Source organism: Haliaeetus albicilla, chromosome 27 (genome assembly GCF_947461875.1).
Source record: "Haliaeetus albicilla chromosome 27, bHalAlb1.1, whole genome shotgun sequence".
Classification (NCBI taxonomy): domain Eukaryota; kingdom Metazoa; phylum Chordata; class Aves; order Accipitriformes; family Accipitridae; genus Haliaeetus; species Haliaeetus albicilla.
This window is the reverse complement of record NC_091509.1, coordinates 814,283-841,066: the sequence shown is the minus strand read 5'-3', so window position 1 is coordinate 841,066 and position 26,784 is coordinate 814,283. Positions and strand designations below refer to the sequence as shown.

The following is a 26,784-nucleotide window of genomic DNA, read 5'->3' as shown; positions in this document are numbered from 1 at the left end:
TTTGTAACAAAGTGTTATTTATTAGAATATTACATTGCACTTAAAAAATAAGGGAGGTCTGACCCTGTCATCTTGATCTACATGAAGGATGCAGGGCCAGACCTACAATAAATATAAATACTATGTACAGTTTATCTAAAATAAATATATAATTTAAAATGAAAAATATCTTGTTAAATAGCTGTTACCCTCCCACCCCTCCTGCACCTAGAAAGCCCCAAGCCCGGTCTCCTCGCCTTTCACAGTTTGTTCCTTGGCATGCACCGCAGTGGACGGAGAGCTGCTGGAGAGTCCCTCTGCCGCTGGCTGGCCAGTCCCTCCTGCCTCCACACAGCCACCTGGTCAGCGAGGGCCTCTCCTGAGCCCCCTCCATCCTGGAGATGGCCACAAAGCTCCCTGCAGTGACACTGCTGCCCAACCAGCCCCGAAGCGGGTGCTGTTCTGCTGCTCCAGCAAGTTCCCACCATGCTGTGGGCTCCCAGGGACGGCGCTGGCTCCACGGCTTTCGCCTCTTCCAGGAGGTAGAAGTGCTTTAGTGCCGACCCCTGCAAGACAGCAGCAGGAGAGCTCACAATATGGCCCTGGGTCGTTCTGCCCATGGAGCGGTTCCTGCACAGCAGGGCCAAGGTGCCCATCCCACCCAGCCTGCCAGGAGAGCCCTCATGGCCACCGAAGGCCCAGCAGCAGGAGCCACTCGCCGCCTTGCAGGGCTGGACCCAGAAGGTTGGGAGCTAGGATGCTGGGGGAGCAGTGGCTAAGCATCCCACCCCATGTCCACCATGCTCCAGGGACCACAGCACTTTTCCCCCTGGACACATCCACCCCAATAATCCCCAGGGCAGAGGGGACAGTGATGAAAACCTTGTGCTGAATCCCCTTCCCCAAAATTCAACTCCTATAAACAGCTAAAAATCCCACCCCCAAAATTATTACCAACGTTACAGAAATTCTTTGAAGGCATTACTTCATCCTCACAAAGAACAAAACTTTTCTTTTTTTAAAAAAAAGAAGTAGCTGTAATATGTATGGGCACATCCAACGTCAGGGTTTGGACCAGACCAGAGGAAGTCTGCAAGCTTTCCAGCACCCGGCCACAGACACGTGGCCACCCCTGGGGCAGAGCACACCCCACCACCCAGCCAGAGTTACATCGCATGGGGCCGGCAGCAAGATCCCTGCATGCCCAACTGCAAGGCTTTACACTGATGCAAGTAATAAGCAGAGTGGGAGTGAAAAGGAAGGGGTTTTTTTTGATATGTATATAAATAGAGGCAATATCTAAGGAGGGGAAGTGACTCAGAGGGTCAGAGAGGGAGCAGAACAAGGGGGGGGAGACGACACAGAAGCAGCTTCCCCACTGCGACAGGGCAAAGCAGGGACTTAAGGTTAGAAAGGAGGAGGTGGTGGTGGTTGGGGTTGTCAATGGACAGGGTCTTGAGCAGGAAGGGGCACAAAGAGGGCTTGGAGCCCCATGGGGCAGCCCAGGCTCTTGGGCCAAATCCAGTGAGCTGCTTCTCCAGGCTCAAACTGTCTTCAGCTCCTGCCTGGCTCTGGCACAGGGTCCACGTAATGGTCCCAGCCAGCGTGAACAAGCAGAGCCCCCAGACGCCCACCAGGCCCACTGCTGCCCCATGCCCGCCCAGGGGCTCACCTCGCCAGCACCCGGCATCCTCAGTGATTCACAGTGATGCCCAGCTTGATTTTCTCTTCGTTTTCTACATCGTAGACACCCCTCTTGTGACACCTGTGAAGCCAAGCAGAGATGCTCAGAGCATGGAGAAGCCCTTGCCACCCTCCCCTGTGGTCTTTCTGGGTATGCGGATCCGATGGCTCAGCCCCATCCCACTCACCTGAGCATCAGCAGGGCTGCAATGATGACAAGACACAGGGAGGACAGGACGACAGCAACGACGGCCAGTGCCGTGGTGTGGTCGTATGTGCTGGGGGGGTGCTCCACAGGCAGCGAGAGGCCGTGGCATCTCTCTCCATGATATCCTGGCTGGCATCTGGACGAGAAGAAAAAAAGTCTTAAATGTTGGTGGTGACCAAGTGCGGAAGGTCATTGGGTCCCTCACAACCACATGGAAAGGAGCTGCCTCTTTGCTCAGCCTTAGCCAGCACCCTGCCCACTCCCCTTGGTCCCCCTCCCCTGACCTGGAGGGTCTGGTGTCACCATCACTTCCCTGATACTGGTAAATTAAGTTTCTTCTGCCCTAAGCACCAAGTGAAGACTCCTAGAAAGGTTGAGCTTCCCCCAGTAGAAGGCACCAGGGTCTGTGCTTTTCCCAATTGTCCCCAGGCAGAGCCAGGCTGCCCAGGCCACCTCTGGAAGTGGGAAGACCCATGCAAGGGAGCAGAGAGGCAGCTGGACCGGAGCTCAGCACTTCCCTCGGAGCAGGATGTCCCTGCACACCCTGCCAGCCAGAGAGGTGCCAGTTCCCTGCAGACTCAGGAGGTTACTCACATAACAGAAATAACGCTCTCCAGCAGAGCTGCAAGGCTGCCAACCCTCCCCGTGAGTCAAAGCGCACTGATGCAACCAGATATTTATATCTCTCCATATCTAGTGCCACTGACCCTCAAGCTTATCTCCAAGACGGGGTCTCAGCCCAGCCCTCCTGCCCAGCTCACAACACCACCACGTGCCAGCGTGACCTCACAGCCACGGCAGCAAAGCTGGGCACAAGGCAGAGGTGCAGGACCCAGCCTGGCAGCATCCTCACCCCACCCACACCCCGGGGACCAGCCCAAGGAAGCCACAATCCAGGAGACCCTGCGACACGGGTAGCCAGCCACCAAGAGCAGCCACAACCGAGTGACACCAGCCAACACGAGGCCTCATTATCAGAGGGGACAGGGACAGTTGGTCGCTGTTCCTAAAAGCCATGATGGCTCCAGAGAGATGTCACCCAGGGATATGCCAGCAGGCTGGAGAGCCCAAGCCGGCCCCTGGACCCCTCCTGCTTGCCCATGTCCCAGGTCCTCTCCCAGACCCAGGGATCTGGGAAGGGCAGGAGGCTGGGCAGGGGCCACCTGGCTGTCCCAGTCCCAGGCAGGGGCTGCTGCACCCCACATCACGCTGGGTCACCAGCCCAAGCTGAGCCAGCAGAGATCTCCTCTTGCTGGCAGTCCCGAGCCCCCTGTGCAGGGCCCAACTTCATGACAGCTTCCAGGCAGAGAGAAACTAAGCGGTTCAAGGAGCTATGTGGAGCCTGATCCCTGCAGATTGCAGGGCGCGAGATCTTGTGGGCACCATAAGCCGGGGAGCTATTATCTTCCCCAGGCTCCAGGCGCAGGGCTGGGTGGCTCAGAGGATTGATAGCAAAAAACAAAGCCTCTTATATATCTGCCAGCTCAACTCCTGCCCACGTCAGCGGGGATCAAATATGCACCCCTGGGTATTTACCACAGTAGCAGTGCTGGATCCAGGTGCCCCAGTAGCAGGAAAACGCTTTCTCCTCCACTTGCCTCATCTAGTCTCTGCTCTCTACCTGCATCCCAGAGGAGTGGGAGAGCAGGGGTACATAGCCCTGTCTTTCATCTGGACCAAAGGACAGCTTGGGCATGGCTTTGGCAGGCTGTCCCCAAAGGCACTACCTCTAATCTGCCTTGCTGGTGCCACAGCAGAGATGCTCCTCCTGCCTGCACCAATACATCCCGACAGCTGCGGGAACCCCAAGCTCTCAGCCAAGGCTGGCAGCAGTGAGGGACAGGGGGACGCAAGGTTACAGAGTCAGGATGGGGTCTCGCAAACCAGCCCTGCAGAAGATCTTGGCTGCAAGACCCGAGCTCCTGCTCACCGTCTTCCGAACCCCAGTGCTGCAGGTCTCCGCACAGCAGATCAGCCAGAGCTCACCGCGCTGGCAGGGGATGCTGGGTCTAAATCCATGGTGGATTTTGGTGGGGGATGGACATTGCTCAAACAGCACAAGGAAGAGGTCAAGTCAGAGTTGTCCCCACACAGACAGGGAACATGCACTAAAAATATCTCCTCCGCTCTTCCTCTGCCCGGCCTGGAGAATTGAAGGAACCGTGACTAAGGCTCCCCCGGGCACAGGCACACGCCAGCAACTCACATGCAGGAGGGAGCTCCCAGCTCTCGGATGTATTTGCATTCGCCGTGAATACAGAAATCCTTGTACTTCCGCAGGCACGGGTCTCTCTTCTTCCCCAGGCCTTTGCCTTTTCTTCTTTTATTCCCGTTCCCTTTTTTCTTGGGAGTAACCAGGCCTTGAGGCTTTGACAGGAAAGCAACTGGAAAACAATTTGGGAAGGAGAAAACAGCAGTCAGATCACCTCCATGCATCAGCCAAAGAGAAGGCAGAGCTGCAAACCCCAGGCTGCTGCAGCCAGCTCAGCCCTGGCACTCCGCAGCCTTTTGTGCAGCAATCTGCCCCCGAGCAGAGGGGTTTTTTTCCTTTTTTTTTTTTTTTTTTTTTTCCCCAGCTTCTCACAAATATCACATCCTTTCCAATTCATAAGAACAATTCTCAAGGAAAGAGAAGGATCAGGGTGTGTGTGGGGGGAAACAGAGCTTTACGCATCTCAAATGTTGCTATTATATGTACCAGTTTCCACTGAACACAGAAAATTGCTAATTGCCCCTTTATCAGGCTTCTATTCCCTAATGAGCATGGTCTTTTGTAAGACCCTATTCATGGCTCTGAGGGACTCTCCTTCCTGTGGGTACAATGATGCCTTGCACACCCGGAGCAGGATTAAGAGAACAAGCCTGGCTTAATTTTTGGTTTTGCAGAGCCAAAGAGATGGCAAGGGCAGCGTTCCCATGAATTACAAAGGTATGTTTTAATTGTGGTGCAGGGACCAGTGGCTTTTGGTGCAAGGCCAGCTCCTTGCTGGGTTAGTGGGAACCAGAGCAGTGAGCTCCTTGCCTGGACAGGGACCGAAACCAGCAACATTACTGGAATAGTTTTAATAGTTTTAATGTGCAGATGCCAAAAAAAAAATCAGCCTCCAGCTTGATCTCGCAAGGTGCTGAGATGCTGGAGAATGCTCACTGCTCCAAGAGGGACTTTTCAGCTCCCCTCAAAACCACGGTGCTTAATAATTCCAGCAAGCCTGGGGAAATATGAACTAAGCCCTACGCTGGTCGGGGATGAGAGGGCGGCTGAGTCCAACCTGGCGAGTTGTAACCTGCCCAATTCCTTCTCAGCCACTTCCTGATGTACCCGGCGCCTCTCGTGCTGCGGCACACCGGCTGCACACCTAGCAGAGTTATGTCGCTATTTCAACATCCTTCACAATACGCCTGGAGAAAACTGATACTCCAGGAAACTCTGCGGCTTGGAGAAACCCCCAGATCCGGGTGAGGTCTGGGGCTCTGCCCTGGGCTGGCAGCGGGGGCTGTCCCATCCCCTGCGGGTTATCTCCCGGCTGCAGCCAGCAGACACACAGTGCTGCTGACCCCCCCAAGCCATCTCCACTGTTACCACCCCTCCTCCCCAGGGCTCTGTCCCTTAGAACAGCCAGAGAAGATTTGGAAGATCTTGCTGGTAGGAAAACTGGTCCAGCCCTGGTGGGCTGGGGGATGCTGCCGCTCACCCCCAGCTCAGGCACCCTGGGTGCTGCGGCGCAGAGGAAGGTGCCTTCAACACAAAAGACAGATTTTTCTGACCGTCGCTCAGCTCGAGGCATCGAGAAAGTGCTCCGAGAGGCTGCAGCCTCAGTAACCAAATATCCCCCATCCTCTCAGCCTGTCCTGCAGACAAGGGTCAGCCCACGCCTGCCAGATCACTTGCTCTAGGACCGAGTCCCCTCCTCAGGGGGATGTCCACAGAGGAGCAGGCTGGAGCATCTCCCTCCCAGCAGGAAGGGTAACAGTGTTTCACGGGGGCCACGACCCCTTGGATGCAAGGGGGTCAGGCTGGTTTTGCAGGTTTTTTGTCACAGTCTGATAGCACAGCCGGAAAGCGAGGAAAAACAAGGGGGAAAAAAAAGGGGGTATGGACCATACGGGGCAGAGCGCGCTGCTCCTGATCTCAGCACGTCACACGTGCAAGGCACAGGTACAGGTCACCCTTCCTCAGCCTGCCTGGGGCCTCCCCGTCCCACCCCCACGAGAGTCCCCGGGACACTCTCGGGTCCCGAGCCGGGGGAGAGGAGCCAAGCACGAGTGCCCAGCGAGCCTAACAGAGCGGCAGTGTCCCCAACGCCCCCGTAGCGGGGACCGCCGGCTGACTAACCCTGCCTAGGTATGAGGAGCAGCCGTGTGTAGGCGGCGGGTGAGTCACGGCCATCCCCTCGCCGGCGGCCACCGCCTGGAAGGCGGCACGGGCCCACCGGCCGGGGCCGCGCACCTGCGGGCAGGGGCTGCCGCGGCCCCCAGAGGGCTCTGCCCTCCAGCTGCCCAAGGAGTCGGGGGCCCGGGAGCCCTGCGGACCCCCGAGCCAGGGACTTCAGGGACACGGCCAGCCGCTGGCGCAAGGCGACGGGCTGCCAGAGCCCGGCTGCTCCGCGCTGCTGCCCCGCGGGCCGGCCCCGGGGGCTCCCCCGCAGCTCCCTCCGACGCGGAGCCGGAGCTGCTGCCGGGGCAGCCGCGGGGCTGAGCCGAGCCGAGCCGAGCCCGGCCCGGTCCCTCCGCTCCCCTCCCCCGCCACGCCGGGCCCAACCGCCCCCAGCCCTCCCCGCCGGACCGCCCCGGCACCCGCAGCCGCCCCAAGCGCCCCGGCGGCGGCTCTGCCCGCCCGTACCTCTCGGCAGCTCGCTGAGGTCGTCCCCCGAGGCCGCTCCGCCGCCCTCCTTCTCCGGGCTGCCGCCGAGCAGCGCGGCCGTGGCCGGGACCGGCGCCCCTCCGCCGCCGCCGCCCTTGTGCAGCACCTCGTTGTGCAGCTCGTCCCGGCCCAGCCCGCCCGCCGCCGCCGAGCACACTGTGGGGAGGGGGCACGGTCAGGCGAGGCGGCCCGACCCTGCCCGAGACGCCCCACGCGTGCCCGGGACCCCCCACGCGTGCCGGGGACGGAGGCCGATTTCCCCGTCCGCCCCCACCCGTGCCCCCGTGCCCCGGGCCGCGTCGCCCGTGCCCGGGACCTCCCACCCGGGACCGGGGGCCGCGCCCGCCTTGCCCGGGAGCCCCCACGCGTGGCCGGCGCTGAGCCCGCGCTGCCCGCGCCCGGGACCCTCCCCACGCGTGTCCGTACCCGCCGCCAGCAGCGCGTGGATCAGCACCGCCCGCCCGTCCATGACCCGCGGGCACCCGCGTCCCAGCCGCTGCCCGAGCCGCGCTCCGCTCCGCTCCGCTCGGTCCCGCACCGGCAACCGCTCTCCGGGCGACGCGGCCCCGCGGCGGGTAGAAGGCGGCGGGGCGGGGCCGGCCGGCCGGCCCGCCCCCGGGAAGGGCTTCCCCGGCCGCCGCGGGGGCGGGGGGGGCCAGGGGCCGGGGGGGGGGACGGACCCCCTGGCCTCATCAGCCCCCGCCGCACCGGTAGCACCCCCCTGTCCGCAGCCCGGGGCACCCGGCGCTGGGCTGCGTGGCGGGGGGCCCGGGGGAGCTGATGACCCCTTAAGGGCTGCGCTGACGCTGGGGAGGCGAGGAGATGGCTCAGGGACAGTAGATGGGAAACTTGACTGACTGGCCTCAGGCGAGGGAAGAAGAGGGGCGATCACAGTGGGCACCCTGGTACGCCGCCACAGGGCATCCACCGGCTGCTGGGAGCAGTGCCAGCGGCGGCCCGGGGGGGTTTAGGAGGAGCACCCCACAAGAAGAGCATCGGGCAAGAGGCAGGACCTCACGGTGCAGAGCTAAAACCTCCTCCTGGCCTTGCTGATGGGGTGGCACCCCGACAGGGGACACACTTCCAGCCATGTGCCACCCTGCACTGGCGATGGGAGAGGGCTGGCAGTGGCAGACCGAGACGGTGGCAGAGACCCCTTTTGCCCAAGAGGCCACCTTCATGCCCCAACGGACAGCCCGAGCGGTTCGGTCACAGCTTCATCTCGCAATCCTCTCCTAGTCAGCCGCTGTCCTTGTCTCCTCCATCCCAGCGTGTGGCCATTGCATTTGGGGGTGCCAGCGCTTCTCTGTCCCTCTCATTGTGCTGGTGACCTCTTGTTGTGTTTGGCCTCGTCCTCAGCCCAGGTGACAGCCCAGAAAACACTGCTGACCCCAGTGCCAGGCAAGTGCAGCGTTTTGTCCCAGCTCACGTTCAGGTTGGCCGCGGGGTTGCCAGTTCCTCGAGGACCCAAGCCCCCAGCCTCGCTGCCGGTTTGGGTTCAGCAAGGTGTGATTAAATATTCCTGCCATTGTTGTCAGCATCTCCAAGGAATACCACCGGATTTGGCAACCCAACACCCCCCCCCCCCCCCCCCCCTTCTTGCTCAGACTTGACTTTTGCAATTGTTTGCTGGATGTTTTTCCTTCCGCCTCCTCTGGCCATCAGCAGCCAAAAGACTTTGGCAGCAGACTGAGGCGGGTCAGTGGTGGCCCAGCCGAGGGGCTGCATCCCTGGGGAGCCCTGCACAGTGGCTCCCCAGTAGGTCCCATGGGGGTAGGATTTTCCCCCCTGCCAGTTCCCTGCCGTGTCCCCGAGGCCGGGTGTGCGCCGGCAGCATGTGCGGGCAGCGTTTGCTGGCTGACCTGGCACCTTGGGAGAGGGAGGCACCGGCTCACGTCAGCTGCCAGGGAGGCTGTTGGCACAGAGGGCTGGCAGTGGGCAAGGGTGGGGGGTTTTAGGCTGCCGATCCTGCCTGCCTCCCTGCCTCTGCCTCCCACTGCTTCCTGCTGCCTGTCTCCCTGCCTCTGCCTCCCTGCCTTCTGCTGCCTGTTCCCCTCTGCCTGCCTCTGCCTCCCTTGGCTCTGCCTCCCACAGCCTCTGCAGCCATCTCCTGCCCACCTCCTGCAGCCATCCACAGCCTCCCTGCTGGCACCCCATTGCCAGCCATGCACCATCCCAGGCTGGGGTGGCCCCCACCGGAGGGGGGGCGAACCCCCAGGAAGGTTTGGGTGCCCCGGGGCCTCTCCGGCTCTCCTCATCCGTGGGTCCTGCTGCCTGGGGGGGGTCTCCCCGTGGTCCCCACCTTGGCCAAGGGCACCCCCCACACACAGCGGCACCTGCCTTGGGCACACACTGGTATTGCAGAGCAAACAGCCTGTCAGGCACAGGGAGTGTGGCTGGGGGGGCATGGGGAGCATGGCTGGGGGTGCGAAGGCTGAGGAAGAGGCGGATGCCAGGATCTAGCCCCATGGGCAGCGTTGTTCCTCCAGGATGATGGCCCTGGGGAGCACTATAACAGCACTGTGGGGACAGGAGGATGGGGTGCAGGGTAGGGCTGGGGCACAGGGCAGCCCACCAAGGCCACCGCCAAGTCTCCAGGCCTCCACATGGGTGAGGGGGACTGGGGTGAGGGGGACTGGGGTGGGGGAACCCATGGCAGCCCTGAAGCTGGGGGAGGGCAGGCATGGCAGAACCAAGGGACAGCTGGCCAGATAGCCCCCCCCCCCCACTATCTGACCCCCACCCACTGCCTGCCCCCCTGCTGTGTGACCCCCTGCCATGCCATGCGATCCCCCCCGACGCCATGTCAGCCCCCCACCATGTGCTCCCCCATGCCATGTGACCCCCCCATGCATGCAACCCCACAAGCTGTGTGATCCACACACACACACACCACGTGCACCCCTGGAATCACAGCCCAGCGAAGCAGGATCTCCACATTGACCTCAGCCCCAACTGCTTCCCGGCCCCCCCCCCCCCCATCCTCTCCCCACCCCACCCCTCTTCTGGAGGAGCTGGGGGTCTCCAAGGAGCCAGGGGTGGCCTAAGCCGAACCTGGTACCGCATGGCCAGGGGATGCCTCGGCACCCGGGGTGCCCTGGCATACCTTTGCCCCCACCATGCCGCAGGCTGCTGCCTTCAACCCTCCTGCCTGCACTAAAGGGGGGCAGGATGAGGCAGGCCCCATTGGGCAGCTGCTGGTGCTGGAGTGAAGCTGGTTGTGGGGCTGGAAGGAGGCCTGGGAGTCAGCTATGGGGCAAGGGATGGGCACGGGTGAGGTTTGGTTGTACTTTGGGATAGCGGGGTTGATGAGGATGGGTGCCCCCCCAGCCCATGCGCTGCGAGGCAAGTACCAGCACCCCAGGGACCGGTGCGTGCCCACCCACACCCCGCTGAAACGTGACTTCAGCTGCGGTGGTGCCTGGCCCTGTGCCCGCTCCTGGGGCTGAATCCTGCCCGGGGCCAGCGGGTTCCAGCACAAACCCACCTGTGCTGGCCGGGTGTTTGTGTTGCCTGCCGCCGTGTTTGCACTGCACACAACCCGGCTGTTTGTTTGCATGGAGCCAAGGGAGCCGGGCCCAGTGATGGCAGCGGTGGGCACGTCACAGGCAGAGCAAGCACGGGGCGCTGCTCTCCGCTGGCAGCACTGTGCTGGTTGTGCCATCTCCCCAAGCCTGGCAGGGTGATGCGGCTGTGCCCGCATCCTTCCTCCCTCCGTACGCTGCAACATCCGCTCACCTGCTGCAGCTCATGTAGACACCCTCCGCGCACCAGGATGGCTGCAGCCCTGATGCGCTCCTGGCCCTTGCCGTGACTCCCACCGCTGGCAGCATCCTCTTGCCCCACTCTGGATTTCCTCAGCGGTGACACATCCTTCCCCAGAGCATGTCCCCACATCCCTTTTCTCAGGAAGAGCTGCCACGAGGCCATGCCACCCCTTCTGCAGTGGGCACAGGCACACTGGTGCAGGCACCAACACTGCCACCGGCTGTCTGGGGTCGGCCTTGCCACCCCCTCGCCAAAACACTGTGGGGTGCGGGAGGGCTTGGGGACACGGTGCTCCCCTGAGAGCACCGGTGCAGCTTTGTCCACACGGCTTACTGGAAGGAGGCAGGGGGGTCCCCTGGTCTGTGGTGGGCAGCTAGAGTAGCAGTGGGTAGCAGGAGCTGGCCACGCTGGGACCCACAGGGCTGGCCCTGCTGCTTTGAGATCATTGTTTTGGGCTTGGCTCCCGTGTATTGGTTTGTGGCCAGTTTAAACTGGTTCACAGCTTTTATAAGGTGTGGGATGAGTGGGAACCTGCGAGTGCCAGCAGCTCCAGAGGGGACCCCACGCCTGTGGCTGCCAGTGCTTGTGGCCATGCGAGCCCACATGCCTGGGGAAGCCAGCATGGCTCTCCAGGCAGCAGACGCTCTCTCACAGCCCAGACCGGAGGGGAGCAACCCTGAAGCTCCCTACCAGGCTTTCGGCCACAGCAACTTCCCCTCCAGCATGGCCCCAGCAGCCGAGCGAGCCGGTGCCACCCTGCAGCAGGAGGAATGGGGGGATGCCACCTGCCCGCTGCTCTTCATCCAGCTCAACCAGCTACTCAGCACCCCGGCAGGGATGGAGTGGAGAGAGATGGCCAGGTAGGCACGCCTGCAATGGCCAAACTGCCTGGCAACACTTTGGGAAGCCTAAGCCCAGCTCTGATGGAGCCCACGGCATCTCCTAAGGCTGGTGGTTCCTCAACCTCAGCCCCAAAGCAGGGCTGCTTGCTGCCCTCTGCCCCCGCCGGTGCCTGCAGTGCTTCTGCCTGGCTTAGGGTGGCTTGTTTCATGGGAGAGAGCAGAGTGTGAGGCAGGGCGCAAGCAGTGACCCTGCACGGGCACAGCACCCTTGCTTCTTCTCCTGCCTTTGCGGCCTCACCAAGGCTCCAGTGGCTGTGCTGGGGCTGGGATGGTGCTTTGATGCTTTCGCCCCGCAGGCGACTGGGGGGTAAGTCAGGGCAAGCTTGTCTGGGGATGATGGGGCCCAACGGAGAGGAGCTGGGGCCAGCTGGGTGCTGGTGTGGGGCAGGAGCATGGCTGGGATGTCCCCACGCCCCACGCCGCCCCTCCACGGCTTGGCAGGGGCACAGGGCCACAGGGGTCTGGGGGCAGCAATAGGTCTGCCCCCAGGGTCGGAGGGTCTGGGAGGGGCAAAGCCAGCAGGCTGTGGCTGTGACGGCTCTCCCCAGCACCCAGCCCTCTTCTCCCTGGCACGGCTGCTCATCACCAGGAGCCTGCTATGCTGGGGCATGCTCTTCCCATGCAGCACGCCGAGCCACCCTGCAGCAGCGCGCCCACCCATGGGGACAAAGGGAAGCTCTGTCTGCTCCCGGCATTAAAATATTTGGCAGGGCCTGAGCATGGCAAACAGCTCAAGACACTTCTGTTTTGACTCTGGCATGCGCTGCCAATGGCAACCCCCAGTGCCAGCACAGCCTGGGGACGGGTGGGTTGGGAGCAGCCCTGCCGAGAAGGACTTGGGGGTACTGGTAGGTGACAGATGTCAGTAACAAGTGGCATCCCTCCAGGGTCCCTACTGGGATCAATACTATGTAATATCTTCATCAATGACATAGACAGTGGGATTGAGTGCACATCTACAGTGGACACCAAGCTGAGTGGTGTGGTTGACATGCCCGAGGGAAGGGATGTCATCCAGAGGGACCTTGGAGGACATGGACCCATGTGAACCTCACGAGGTTCAACAAGGCCAGGTGCAAGGTCCTGCAGCTGGGTGGGGGCAACCTCCAGTATCAATACAGGCTGGGGGATGAAGGGACTGAGAACAGCCCTGCTGAGAAGGACTTGGGGATACTGGTGGGTGACAGATGGGACACGAGCTGGCAATGTGCGCTCGCAGCCCAGAAAGCCAAGCGTCTCCTGGGCTGCATCACAGGCAGCGTGGCCAGCAGGGCAACGGAGGGGATTGTCCCCCTCTGCTCCGCTCTCCTGAGACTCCCCTGGGGCACTGCCTCCAGCTCTGGGGTCCCCAGCACAAGACAGACATGGATCTGTGAGAGCGGGGCCAGAGGAGGCCACCGAAATGGTCCGAGGGCTGGAACAGCTCTGCTATGGAGAGAGGCTGAGAGAGTTGGGGTTGTTCAGCCTGGAGAAGAGAAGGTTCTGGGAAGACCTTCTTACAGCCTTTCAATACCTAAAGGGGGCTTATAAGAAAGATGGAGAGAGACTTTTTACCAGGGCCTGCCGTCACAGGACAAGGGACAACAGTTCTGAACTGCAAGAGGGCAGGGTTAGGTTGGACAAAAGGAAGAAATGTTTTATGATGAGGATGGTGAGGCACTGGGACAGGTTGCTCACAGAGGTTGTGGCTGCCCCATCCCTGGAAGGGTTCAAGGTCAGGTTGGACGGGGCTTTGAGCAACCTGATCTAGTGGAAGATGTCCCTGCCCATGGTGAAGGGTTGGACTGGATGGTCTGGTGAACATCCCTTCCAACCCAAACCATTCTGTGATCCCATAAGTGGTGAAATCCCCCTGATCAGGAGATCGGAGCGAGGTGTGGACAGCAGGAATGGGGATGTGACCACTGAGGCTGCCCACCTGCCCCTGCTCCCTGAGCCTACTGCAGCCCCCTCTGAGCCCCCAACTTCCCCCCTCCCCGCTGGCAGTCCCATGCCACACTCAGAGATGGACCCAAGCTCTAGCTCCCACTGCCTGGCATGGGACTACCCTGCTGCTGACCCTGCACATCTCCCCGGGCAGGTGGATAAAGTTTGAGGAGAAGGTGGAGGATGGCGGGGAGCGCTGGAGTGCACCCCATGTCCCAGCCCTCCCCCTGCACAGCCTCTTCCAGCTGAGGACATGCCTGCAGAAGGCGACAATGCTCCTGGATCTGGATGCCCCCAGTTTCAAGGAAATAATCGGTACGTGGGGAATGCAAAGGTCACCTCCTGGGACAGGCTGATCACCAGAGAGGGACCAGGCCACCAGGAGGTCCCTGTATAAAAGCACTGATGCATGATAGCCAGGTACCTGGGGTGGCTGTCTGCTGCTCCAGCAAAGCCCCCGGGCAGGACTCCCTGGGCAGCCTCCCACCGGGCAGGACAACAGAGGGAGTCAGGACTGTCCCCATCCCTATTGCAGACAAGGCGCTTTCCGGGCAGCCCGAGGAAGCAGAACTGCAACCTGAGCTGAGGGAGCGCCTGGCAGCCCTCCTGCTCCGCCAGCCACGGCACCAGCCCACCAAATCCCTGCTGCGGCTCCTCGCCGAGCTCGGCCTCTCTCCCTGCCGAGGTAGGCACGGTGCCTGGCCATGGGTGGTGACATGGCTGTCCCACTGGGCATCTCTCTGCTGCCACCAGCCTGGGGCAAGACCTGTGCTAGCTGCTCAATTGCACATGTATCTTGCTGCTTTCTCCCTTTCTTTGCAGGGAAGGCCAAAATCTGGTCTGAGCCCGGAGCCCAACTCTCCGAAACACCTCTTAAGGAGCAGGTAAGGCAGGATGGAGCTGGACTGAGAGCAGCTGCTGCATCCCAAGTGCCAAGCTGCTGCATCCCTTTCCTTTCAGCTGAGAAATCGATTTAAGAAGAAGGTCCCGCTGGGGGCTGAAGCAGCCCACATTGCCGTAGGTGAAGTTGATTTCCTGGAGAAACCCTTCACTGCCTTCATCCGCCTCAGGCAAGGGGTGGCCCTTGGCTCGCTGGCTGAAGTTGCTCTCCCCAGCAGGTAAATGGAACACGGCTGATGGCCCTGTGCCCCCCTTCATCCCTGTCTCCCGCTCCCTCCTGCACAGGACAGGGTTTTGCTTGGCAAAAGCAAAGGGTACAGCACCCAATGTCACATGCAGTCCCAGAACCCTGGCTCACTGCTTCCCCTCCTGCTTTTCCCAGCTCCTTAGGAGTATCCCATGATGGGCTGAGATTGGAGTGGAGCATCTGTTGGGGATCCTGCGGGGGACATCCCCTGGGTTATCCCCACCTGGGCTCTGCATTCACTCTCCTCCTTATGAGGGTCTGGATGATCTCCACTTACTGCCCGGGAGCATGGGGGCTCGCAGCTGGGAAGGGACACAGGTTTGCAGGAGCCTCTTGCCCTCCTGCTGCCCATGATGCTCTCCGAAGTGGTGGGGTGGCTCTTGTGGCACTGTTGGCACAGGAGGAAAGGAGCAGGGCAGGAGGTTGAGGAATGCGTCATCTGAAGCCATAAGGGGAAACGGTCGGTGTGTCCCTTGAGCTGGGGACTCCCTTAGGGAGTGTGAGGAGGAGGCAGGCTGGGATCAGGAGGGACATTGCCACCTCCTGGTCACTCTGCCCAGAGCACCCACCCTCCCCGAGCTGGGTTGAGCAGGACATCCACCCACCTCCTGCTCTCTCCTTGGTGGGAGATGGGTGGCAGGTCGCTGGGGAGGCCCCGTGGGTCTCGAGAGGCTCACAACAACCCCTTGCTCTGTATTTCCCTCCACCAAACAGGAGGGGAAGGAGAGCTTGTTCCTACCCATCCCTTTGCCCGTGGTGCCATCCCCTTTGCCGACCGCCCTGGGCTGTCCCGTGGGTGCAGCCACCATCTCGGGGCTATCTCCCACCCAGGTCCATCTCTAGGATCCTAAGGTTTTCTCATTGCCTTGATGAAGATGCCTAGGTGAAAGCAATCCCAGGTGGCTACTGTCACCTCCCGACCCCTCAGAAAAGGCTCTGGGAGGCCTCCAGCACTGATGCCACACATCAGGGCTGCAGCAGGTTCTGTCAAGCCACCTTCAGCCCTGCTCGTGCTGTCAAAGGAGTTTCCCTACCCCCTCTCTGCAGGTTTGGTCAGGGTGCGATGACTGGAACTCCTCCACAGCCTTGGGGTACCAGGACTGTAACTGTTTTTGCCAGTTTTGGAAAGAAGTGGAGGGTTTGGTTAAATATTTGGATGGGCTGTCCCTCTGGAGACCTTCTTATTTTGCAGCACCCTTTGAGGTGTGGGATTTTAGCCATAGTTCTTCAACAACTCTGAGCCCTCTTTCCGATCTCCTCCCATGTCCCCATAGTCCTATCAAACCTGCTGCCCATGCAGCTGGCAAGTTCTCCTTCCAGATGCTAATGGTCCTGCATCCTGCCTGCAAGCAACATTCCCATGAGCATGACCCCATGATAGCCCCAGTCAGACCTTGACCCCACAGACATCCCCATCCCAGAGCTTGACCCCACAGATACCCCCAGCTGAGAACGTGACCCCACAGACATCCCCAGCTGAGGATGTCTCCTTCTCTGCCCCCAAGACCCGTTGTCCCCCTGCCCCCAGCCCAGGCTTCTACAGACCCTGTGATCCAGCCAGAGTCCTGGTGGTCCCATGGTCTCCCATGGGGTTTCCATGCAGTGGGCAGCAGACACGTATCTTGTCTCCTGTCCCCCACCCCCTGCTTAGGGTGGCCACCCCTTAGGGTGGCAGCAGCCCCCACAAGCCTACCCAGCTGCCAACCCCAGCATCCCCGCAGCACCATGGTCTCCCCTGGGAGAAGCATCCCTCGGCGAAGAGAGGGCTGCTCAGGGGATGCGCTGTCTCACCTGCAGGTTCCTCTTCATTCTGCTGGGTCCCCGAGCCAAAGTGAAAGCTTACCACGAGGTTGGCAGGGCCATGGCCACGCTGCTGATGGATGAGGTGAGCCTGGTGTAGCACCCATGGGTGGGATGGGCCTGGGATGAGGCCTAGGCTGAGGACGCTGGGGCTCCTCTCCTCTGCAGGCTGCAGCAGAGGAGGCAAAGGATAGGGCAAGCAGGTGGCCTCCCTTGCCCAGGATAAGAAAACAAAGGTTTAGGGTGGGTCTGTAGGATGTAGGTGCACCCGTTGCACCGAGGTGGGCGGGTGCCTTTCTTGGTGATGGCTGCAGGCTGGGAGGAAGGCTCCGAGTGGCTGAATGCAGGGACGTGGTGGCTAAACCATGGCATCTCCCTGCAGCTCTTCCAAAGGGTTGCCCGGCAGGCTGAGCACCGAGAGGACCTCACTGCAGGGATGGAGGTGTTCCTGGATGAGCTGACTGTGCTTCCTCCCAGGAAATGGGACCCCAGTGCCCGAATTCCTCCACTGAGCTGTCTGCTGTCTCCTCACAGGAGGTAGGCTGGAGGGAGGGCACCCACAGCCTCTGCCAGCCCCTCTGCAGGTAGAGACCTCTGTCTGTGACACTGAAATCTCCATCTCCATGGGGGATGAAGCCACCCAGGAGCCAGCCTTTGCCAATGGGGTCCTCCCAGCCAAGCCCCTCTACAGCTCCAGCTGATGACAACAGCTCTGCTCCCCACTGCTGTTGGTCCTGCTGTCCCACTTGGCAGGGGATGGCAAAACCGCCCCACGTGTCCTTCCTGCAGGAGCTGCTGGGAATGTCATGTTTGGGTTGGAAGGGACCTTTGAAGATCACCTAGTCCAATCTCCCCATCTCTCCTCCTCCTCCTGACCTTTCTCCTCCTCCTCATTATCAGGGGATACACGAGGTCCTCCCAGCCCTGCTTGCACCCCTGTCCCCTCTCCATCTTCCCTGTCCCCTCATAGCATCCCCTAGACGCAGCTGGGTCCTGAGGGCTCCAACCTGAAGCCTGTTGGCTCAGGTTCTGGTCTGCCACAGGACCACCATCCACCTGCCAGATCAGCAGTCCCACAGCAACGGGAACATGGCAGCAGCTGGGGACAGAGCCAGCCTGAGGCACCCGTGCTCCAGGGAGGAGCTGGAGAGGACGGGCAGGTGGGTGCCGGGAAGGACAAGGATGGTGAGACGTGAAGCAGGATGCTGAATTCGGGGCAGGGTGCTGGCTCTCCCCAGCACATGGGGCTACCACGTCCAAACCACTTTGGGCTGGTGTCTTCTGGGGAAGGGACTGTCCCCTGCCTTGCAGCTCTCAGGGGGTGATGGCTGGCTGGCAGAGGCTGCTCTGAGATTTCCATCCACTGCCCCAGGCTTTTTGGGGGGCTGCTGCGAGACATCCGGAGGAAGGCACCATGGTATGGCAGCGACTTCTCTGACGCCCTGCACCCCCAGTGCCTCTCGGCGGTGCTCTACATCTACCTGGCAACGGTCACCAACGCCATCACTTTTGGGGGCATGCTGGGGGATGCAACTGCCAACATGCAGGTCGGTGCGGCCACGGGGTGTCCCACACCAACCCCACTCAGCCCAGCCCGTGGGTCTCCTGGGTACCCACCTCCCACCAGTGCCCGGGGAACCAGTGGTGCCCCTGGGGCATCCTGAGCATCACCCGAATCCTGCATCCTTCCCTGGCCTCTGCAGTCCCTGAGCACTGACCCTGCACCCTGCAGTGGAGGGAGGTGTGGGCAGCTGCCTGCAGCTGTGCTGCTGTGGAGGACAGGCCTGGGACCCCCATCCCTGCCACGTGACTGGCGCCTGGCACCCCTTCCCTGCATTTCAGGGGGTGCTGGAGAGCTTCCTGGGCACGGCCTTTGCCGGCTCCATCTTCTGCCTCTTTTCTGGCCAGCCCCTGACCATCCTGAGCAGCACTGGCCCCATGCTGGTCTTTGAGCGCCTCCTCTTCTCCTTCAGCCAGTAAGTACCCTGCCAGGGACGGTTCCTTGGGCCACCATCCCCTGGCTGGGGCATGGGCCCCCATCATGCCAGGCGGGTGTCATTGCTGAGGCTTTGGGTCATTCTTCCCACCAGGGACCACAGCCTGGACTACTTGGAGTTTCGCCTCTGGATTGGGCTCTGGGTGGCCTTTTTTGGCGTGGTCTTGGTGGCCACCGAGGCCAGCCACCTGGTGCGGTACTTCACCCGCTTCACAGAGGAAGGCTTCTGTGCCCTCATCAGCTTGATATTCATCTATGACTCCCTGAAGAAGATGCTGAGCCTGGCGGATGCCTTCCCCATCAACTGGCAGTACCGGCTGGACAACGTCACCTCCTACAGTTGCATCTGCAACTTGTCCAGCCCCGGTGAGCCCAAGCAGCTGTGCAGTTGGTGGGAAACAGGAGGCTGCCACACTGGGAGCCCACTGGGACCCAGCTGCCTGACTAGATGGCAGAAGACGCTGGAGGAGGAGGAGGCTGCTCAATCCCATCCTCGCCTGCCCGGCCACATCGGCACTCCACTCCTCTCCATGCCATCTGTCCATCCATCTCTGCCTGCCAGCACTGCCCAGGCACTGGGCAGGGCAGTGCCAGGAACAAGGAGAGCCTGGGTCCGGCTCCCATGGCTCCAGGATGGAGGATGGCAGGGGTTGGATGTGGGCACCTGGGTGGGTTTGTGCTGCTGTTTCCAGCCTGGTCTGTAAATCACAGGGTGGTTCTTGGGGCCTGAAGAGGTGTCCACACTGATCCTGCAAATGAGACCCACACCGTGTACCAAAAGTATCAGTGCTGGGCACGGCCTGGGGCTGCTGATGCCTCTGAGTGGCTGGTGCTTTAGCCAAGCCCTTCACAGGGGCATCCCCCCTTGGTGCTCCCTGGGCATCTGCTGGTGCCGGGGCCTCAGCGGTCCCATGGGGCACCATCTAGCACCCTGAGCCCTTGGGGAGAGCCTGGGGAGCTGCCCCGATGGCAGTGCAGTCCCAGTCATCCCTGATGGAGCATCCCCATGGTGCTGGCACTCTGACCCCCCATCCCCTTGCAGGTCACAGCTCCGCAGGGAATGACACACCGCTCCCCTCGCCCCTGGCCCCCCTGCAGGTACAGCCCCTGCTCCCGGGCGGTTGGGCGAGGGGCTGGGGTGGGCCAGAGGTGTCCATGCGTGACCCCTCCTCGCTCCCTGCCCTGTCCCCACAGCCTCCTGCTGCCCCGGCTGGGCTGAGCAGGACCCAGTGCCTGGGTCGAGGCGGGCACCTCCTGGGGACCAGCTGCCAGTATGTGCCTGATGTCACCCTCGTCTCCTTCCTGCTCTTTGGGGGCACTTTCCTCTCCTGCACTGCACTCAAGCGCTTCAGGAGCAGCCGCTACTTCCCTGCGGGGGTGAGCATCCTTTGGCCACCCTGGCTGCATGGCCACCTGTCCTGGTGATGTGGGGATGGCTCTGGGGGTGTTCCTGGGGCAGCCCCCCGCCCCGGCCAGCCCAGGACAAGTCCTCTCCATCTGCAGGTACGGAAGCTGGTAAGCGACTTCGCCATCATCCTGGCCATCCTCGCCTCCTGTGCCGTCGATGCCGCCCTGGGCCTGGAGACCCCCAAGCTCCTTGTCCCCAGTGAGCTGAAGGTGCTGGTGGGGTGGGCATGGCGCTGTCAGGGAGCGGGTCTGTGCCCCCCACAGTGGCCATCCTGCCGTGCTGCTGCTGTCCTTCCCACCGCTGGGTCCAGGCCTACAGGGATGTGGGCTGCACCCCAGCAAACAAGAAGGGGTTGAACCACAGCCGATCCTACACTCTGTAAATAACCTGGCTCGGCCCTGGACTAACCACGTCATGGTACAGCTCACACCGGAGCAAGAGCCACAGGCTCAAGTCCGGGCTTGGGCTCCCCGCCCTGGGTGTGGAGCGGAGCTGGCAGCACCTCAGAGCAGCTCGTGCTCGCTGCCATCTCCTTGGCGTTGCCATCATCAACGCCCAGTGCCACCTCTTCCACCCGCTCCTGGGGGCATGTGCCCGGCTCCTGGCTTGCACTGCCCAGGAGCAACCCCCTGCTCTGCCACAGCCGGGGTGTCCTCATGGGGGCTGGTGGGTCATACTTCCCAGAAGCATCCCCAGGACGAGAGAGGATGCTTTTCCTCTCCCTGGGTGGAGCATCCCTGCGTGCCCAGAGGGCTCCAGCCTGGGGACCCAGGCCTGGTCCTGTCACCCGGCTGTGCTGCAGACCCCACAGGCGGGTGGCAGCTGTCATGACCCTTCTGCTCTCCGCAGCCCACAAACCCAGTGCGGGGCTGGATCGTCTTCCCCTTTGGAGCCAATCCGTGGTGGGTCTGCCTGGTGTCCGTGGTGCCTGCTGTCCTTGTCACCATCCTCATTTTCATGGACCAGCAGATCACAGCTGTCATCCTTAACCGCAGGGAGTACAAGCTGCAGGTGAGCAGGGGACAGGGGATAGGGCAGGACCCAGCCTACAGGGAGGACCCAGGTCCCGGCCGGACCCTGTGGGCCAGGGGGGCAGCCAGGGGAAAGTGGCACCCCAAACTGGCTGGCAAGGTGCGAAGACCCCACTACTGCCCCTCTGATGCTGCCGGGGGAGACGGCTTGCCCCCAGCCCCGCTGCCTCTCCCACTGCAGAAAGGAGCAGGCTTTCACCTGGACCTCCTCTGCGTCTCCCTCCTGATGGTCGTCACCTCCGCCACCGGCCTCCCCTGGTATGTCTCAGCCACTGTCATCTCCCTGGCACACATGGAGAGCCTGAGGAAGGAGAGCGCAACCTCGGCCCCCGGCGAGCACCCCGAGTTCCTGGGCATCAGGTACGCAACGAGCCTGGGCCCCGCTCTGGGGGAGCCCCTGCTGCAGAGCCAGGAGGCAGCAGGGCCGTGCCCACGCTGGCCGGCAGATCCGGCTTTGGGGCTGCTTGTGTCTCCCCGGGGATGCCACCAGTCCCCGTGGCCATCAAAGCTGAAAAGAGCAGAGACCCCGGGGGCCAGGAGGGCAGGCAGGGGCTGCGGGCTCCCAAAGGACCCCAGGGCACCCACAACACCTGCGCTGCTGCCCACAGGGAGCAGAGGCTGACCGGCCTGGCCGTCTTCGTCCTGACGGGAGTCTCTGTGTTCATGGCACCCGTTCTCAAGGTAGGGAGCCTGGCTGCTGGGTTTGGCCTCTTTTCCAAGGCGGGGGTGTGGCCATATCCCGTAAGGCTGGAAGGTTCCTAACCCCACCATCCCTTATCCCATCAATCCATCGCAGGAAGCCTGGCCGGCAGGTAGGGATCTGTGCGCTGTGTGGGAAGGAGCTGGGCAAAGTGTTTGGCTTGAGTGCCGCAGGAGGGCTGGCACACCAGCACACTGCTGCCCTGTGTCAGCTGGCCGGCCTCCCTGTGGGCATCGGGGTCCCCTGCAGTACCCAAACACACCCCACCACTACCCTCCACACCGCCACATGGGGAGCAGAGCCTGGGTGATGTTGGCTCTCGCCTGCCGCTGCTGCCACATTAGGCAGAGCCCCACCAGGGTACCCCTGGCCACATCTGGATTACATGGGGGTAGGCAGGAGATCCTTTTTCCTCCACCTCTGCCCTCACCTCTGAGGACGGCCTTGTAAAGCCTTTGATACTGCCCCCCACAACATTCTTAGCTTCATATTGGAAAGATATGGGATCGATGGATGGACTGTTAGATGGATAAGGAATTGGCTGGATGGCCGCATCCAAAAAGTTACAGTCAGTGCCTCAATGTCCAAGTGGAAACCAGTAATGAGCGGCGTCCCTCCAGGGTCCCTACTGGGATCAATACTACGTAATATCTTCATCAATGACATAGACAGTGGGATTGAGTGCACATCTACAGTGGACACCAAGCTGAGTGGTGTGGTTGACACGCCCGAGGGAAGGGATGTCATCCAGAGGGACCTTGGAGGACATGGACCCATGTGAACCTCACGAGGTTCAACAAGGCCAGGTGCAAGGTCCTGCAGCTGGGTGGGGGCAACCTCCAGTATCAATACAGGCTGGGGGATGAAGGGACTGAGAACAGCCCTGCTGAGAAGGACTTGGGGATACTGGTGGGTGACAGATGGGACACGAGCTGGCAATGTGCGCTCGCAGCCCAGAAAGCCAAGCATCTCCTGGGCTGCATCACAGGCAGCGTGGCCAGCAGGGCAACGGAGGGGATTGTCCCCCTCTGCTCCGCTCTCCTGAGACTCCCCTGGGGCACTGCCTCCAGCTCTGGGGTCCCCAGCACAAGACAGACATGGATCTGTGAGAGCGGGGCCAGAGGAGGCCACCGAAATGGTCCGAGGGCTGGAACAGCTCTGCTATGGAGAGAGGCTGAGAGAGTTGGGGTTGTTCAGCCTGGAGAAGAGAAGGTTCTGGGAAGACCTTCTTACAGCCTTTCAATACCTAAAGGGGGCTTATAAGAAAGATGGAGAGAGACTTTTTACCAGGGCCTGCCGTCACAGGACAAGGGACAACAGTTCTGAACTGCAAGAGGGCAGGGTTAGGTTGGACAAAAGGAAGAAATGTTTTATGATGAGGATGGTGAGGCACTGGGACAGGTTGCTCACAGAGGTTGTGGCTGCCCCATCCCTGGAAGGGTTCAAGGTCAGGTTGGATGGGGCTTTGAGCAACCTGATCTAGTGGAAGATGTCCCTGCCCATGGTGAAGGGTTGGACTGGATGGTCTGGTGAACGTCCCTTCCAACCCAAACCATTCTGTGATTTTGTGGTGGAGAAACCAGAGACCAAGCCTGCCTGGTCCTCCCTCTCCCTTTGCAGCAGGTGGCGAGATGCAGGTCAGTGAGTGGTGTCTGTGGGATTTGGGAGCCTCGGCCAGAGAAAATCTTCTTGCCTCCCCAGCCCCAGGATGAGTCTGGCTTGGTCCTTCATGCAAGGATGCATCTGCCCTTATAACTCCCCCTGCCACACCTGCGGCAGCCCCAGGACTCGCAGTTACCTCCTGCCTCAGGAATGTGGGTTGATGCTTCCTCTCAAACGGCCCTGGTGTGATGCCAGGGAAGCCAACCCAGCCCTGGCCAGTCCCTGTGTCCTTGGTGGAATCCAGGGGGAGCAGCAAATGACCCCCTTCTCCCTCCTTGCCTGCCTAGGCTTGGGAGAAAACCAAACCATGCTGAGCAGCACAGAGGGCAGGAGCTAGATCACAGTTGCAGAGGAGGTAAAAAGGAAAGCGATGTGCCAGGGAGGCAGGAACCCCCCAGCATTTATAGCCATAAGCCGTATCTCCAACTGGCTTGGCGTCGTGTTCTCCATCTCCAGCCTGGATTGCTCCTACCATGGGCTGGAAAACAGGGCAAGGAACTTGGTGCATGTTTCCCCTCTCTGAAGACTGCAATGTTCCTGCAGGAGCAGCGTAGCCAGGAGCACGTCTGGGCTTTAAAGCCCTCGAAGCCAAAAGATAAGCAAAAAGCCATGAAATTAAACTGGGCTGTTGGAAATGAAGGAAGCAAATGCTGCAGCGACATGTGCAGGCTTTTACACAGGAGAGGATGCTCAGCAAGCGCAGTCCCCTCGGGGAATTGCGCCCTGCTGACCCCTCACCCTGCTGTTTTGCAGCACATCCCGATGCCGGTGCTGTATGGGGTCTTTCTGCACATGGGGGTGGCGGCACTGAACAGCATCCAGGTGAGCGGGGGCTATGCTGGGGGTGCTGGTGGGGTCTGTTTTGGCAATGAGGGGGCTTGCTCAATACCAGCTCTCACTGTGCAGCAGAGCCTGGATTTTATCTCTGCATGATGTGCAGCCTGGTACGCGGGTTGGTTCCCTGCCAGGCCCAGGGCAAGGAGGGACACAGGGACCTTCCTGGGGCAGCGAAAAGGGAAAGGGAGGTGCCTGCAATGCTGAGGAGCACAAGTGACTTCTGCACTGATGGATCAGGTGGCTTGGGAGAAGTGGAGGGACCAGTAGATAACCCAGACTTGCTCTCAAAGCTGCAGGGATGTCCCCATCTGGGAGCTGCAGGCAGAGCTGGGACCTGCTGGTCCTTTGGTCCTGGCATTGCTGCTGATGTGCCAGCTCTGTTCCTCTCCCGAGAAACCCACAGAGGGGTAAAAAATCCCCACTCCAGAAATACCTACCCCTTTTTTTCCTCTAAACAGTACATTTTCCTTGCAATTACCCTGCTCTGGATGACAGGCTGGGAAACCCCTTCCACCCCTCCCTCCGCTTGGGGAATCCAGGGTTGTGCTCTGGCAAAGGCAGCAGCAGTTTCCTGCATGCAGGGAAAGGGATCAAGGTGTTGTTATTGCTCAATTAACCCTTTAAGACAAGCCTGAGCCCTTTCTAGATGTCTGCCTGGAAAGCACTCCCCTGGCCTGGCTTGATGCTGGTACCAAGACCCCTAGTCTTGCAGACAAATTCACCCACCCAGGCATCATGCTGGCGGTCAGGGCAGACAGCAGGAAGACCGAACTGCAAAAAGAATGGCGAAAACCCATCCTGCCAGCCCTGGTCCCAAGAGGGAGGTGGGTGAGAGCTGCCTGAAAGCTGGAGGTGTGTGACCCACATCCCATCCTCTTGCTACAGCTCACAGACCGTGTGCGGCTGCTCCTGATACCAGCCAAGCACCAGCCAGACCTCGCCTACCTCCGCCACGTGCCTCTGCGCAGAGTGCACCTCTTCACCATCATCCAGCTGCTGTGCCTGGCCCTGCTCTGGGTCCTGAAGTCCACCATGGCCGCTATTATTTTCCCAGTGATGGTATGATGACCCTTTTCATTGGGTGGCACTACTTCGGTGCCGGGCTGGGTGCTGCCCACACGTGCCCTGAGCGTCGCTGGAGCCCTGGTGCTCGCCTTGGGCAAGGGTGCAGGTGCTGCCCTGGCGGGCAGCGTACGTGGCTGCTCAGACCCCCGAGAGCCAGTGGGGTCCCTGCAGGGCCACAACACGCCTTGGCCGCCAGCCTTCACCTCCTGGGTTGGGGCCGCCACCGCTTTGCAGGCGTTGTGCAAGCATCGTCCCCTGGGCCCAAGCCAGGAGAGGTGATGTGCCACCTCCCTGGCATTTACCGGGGGGATGGAGGGGGTGCGAGAGGCACCACGCTGCCTGTTGCCTGGCCCCCAGCCCCAAGCACTGTGCAATGCTGATCCATGCTTCGCCCTGGTCCCAGCTGCTGGCGCTGGTGGGGATCCGGAAAGGACTGGAGCGCATCTTCTCCCCGCGCGACCTGAGCTGGCTGGACAGCCTCCTGCCCGAAACGGCCAGGAAGGAGGCAGAGGGGAAACAGCCTGGGAATCGGAAGGAAGAAAGCAACAGCGAGGAGGTGGGCGACGTCCTGGGCGCTACGCTCGTCCACGGCCGTCGCTGGGGATGCTTTGGTGCGGGGGCTGAACTGGGCCAGAGCTAAGGACCGAGCTGCCCGGCGGGGCTGCAGCTGGCGGCGCGGTGGGAGCACGGGCCGGGCGCGCTGCCAGCCTCGTCCCCCTCTCGATTCTCCCTCCAGTCTGAGCTGATGCATCGCCAGGGACCAGAGATCAACATCTCCGTGAACTAGGATGGCAGCCGGGACAGGGCGAGGCGAGGAGGCCGCGGCTGGGGCCCGCCCGCCGGATCCCGCCCGGCTCGGCAGACGCGGGGCGCCGTCGAACCTCGGCCCGGTCTGGGTCCGAAGGGACCTTCGCAGACCAGCCGGGCCGGCCCCCCGCCGCGGCCGGGGCGTCTCCCGCGAGGCCGGGTGGCTCAGGGCCCCGTCCGGCCCGGCCTGGAGCTCCCCCCCGCCAGGGACGAGGCACCCGCGGCGGCCCGTCCCGGGGTCCCCTCGCACCCCACAACACTTCTTCGGGGGCCGGCCCCACCCAGCCCGCCGGCGGGCTCTCCCCCCCGGCGCCCCTCGCCCTCTGACGGCGGCCCGCGCCCGCCGCTGCCGGGGGCAACGAGCGGCGCCGCCTCCCCCCGCCCGCCGCCGGCCCCGCCCCTCCCGCGGGCAGCCGCGGGCCCGGCCGGCGGCGCTGACAGAGGCCACGTGGCCGCGCCGGTGTCGTCACGGCGGGCGGGGAGGCAAAGGCGGCGGAGTGACGGCGCGCTCAGCCTACGGCGGGCCGCGCTCGGGACGGGAGGGCGGGAAGGGAGGGGGGCGGGTCGTTCGCCGCGACGAGCAGAGCGCGGCTCCAATCGCCGCTCGGGACGGGCGGGCGTGTGACGCTCTCTCGCGCTGACGGAGACCTTCAGAGGGGTTCGAAGGGGAGGGGCGGGCCCGGGGCACGGCAGGAGCCAATCGGGCGGCGCCAGACGCCGTGCGCCGCGAGCGATGCGCCCGCTGGCCAACCGGAATCCGCGGCTCCCGGATTCGCTTTGACCGACAGCGCGCTCGCCCCGTCGACGCCCGGAGCTCTGGCACGGCGCGTGACTGATGTTCCAGACGGCCAATCAGCTCCCGGGAAGTTCAGGAAGCGAGGCCGGGGAAACGGGGCGGGGCGGCGGGCTCTAACCGCCTCGGCGTGCGCTCTCAGGGCAGCATGCTGGGAGCGCGTGACGCGGCCCGGAGTGGCGGGCGCCGCGCCCAATAGCGCGCCGCCGTC

At 61.9% G+C, this 26,784-nt stretch overlaps 2 protein-coding genes across 2 annotated transcripts; one reads left to right on the top strand and one right to left on the bottom strand.

The window, feature by feature from the left end:
- On the bottom strand, positions 1-7,294 carry HBEGF (heparin binding EGF like growth factor). Its single transcript, XM_069772312.1, has 6 exons — positions 7,158-7,294; positions 6,711-6,887; positions 4,077-4,254; positions 1,851-2,006; positions 1,652-1,744; positions 1-545 (listed from the first exon to the last, which is right to left on the bottom strand). Exons 1-5 carry the CDS (start codon positions 7,198-7,200, stop codon positions 1,672-1,674), a joined length of 627 nt encoding a protein of 208 aa, XP_069628413.1. The 5' UTR covers positions 7,201-7,294; the 3' UTR covers positions 1-545; positions 1,652-1,671.
- A 3,796-nt stretch (positions 7,295-11,090) lies between these two features.
- On the top strand, positions 11,091-25,613 carry SLC4A9 (solute carrier family 4 member 9). Its single transcript, XM_069772265.1, has 20 exons — positions 11,091-11,359; positions 13,482-13,642; positions 13,863-14,012; positions 14,150-14,211; positions 14,288-14,445; positions 16,272-16,359; positions 16,657-16,811; positions 17,318-17,434; positions 17,647-17,821; positions 18,117-18,250; positions 18,365-18,636; positions 19,313-19,368; positions 19,465-19,647; positions 19,774-19,887; positions 20,528-20,689; positions 20,891-21,069; positions 21,318-21,390; positions 23,825-23,893; positions 24,794-24,967; positions 25,377-25,613. Exons 1-20 carry the CDS (start codon positions 11,091-11,093, stop codon positions 25,611-25,613), a joined length of 2,988 nt encoding a protein of 995 aa, XP_069628366.1.
- The last annotated feature ends 1,171 nt before the right edge of the window (positions 25,614-26,784 follow it).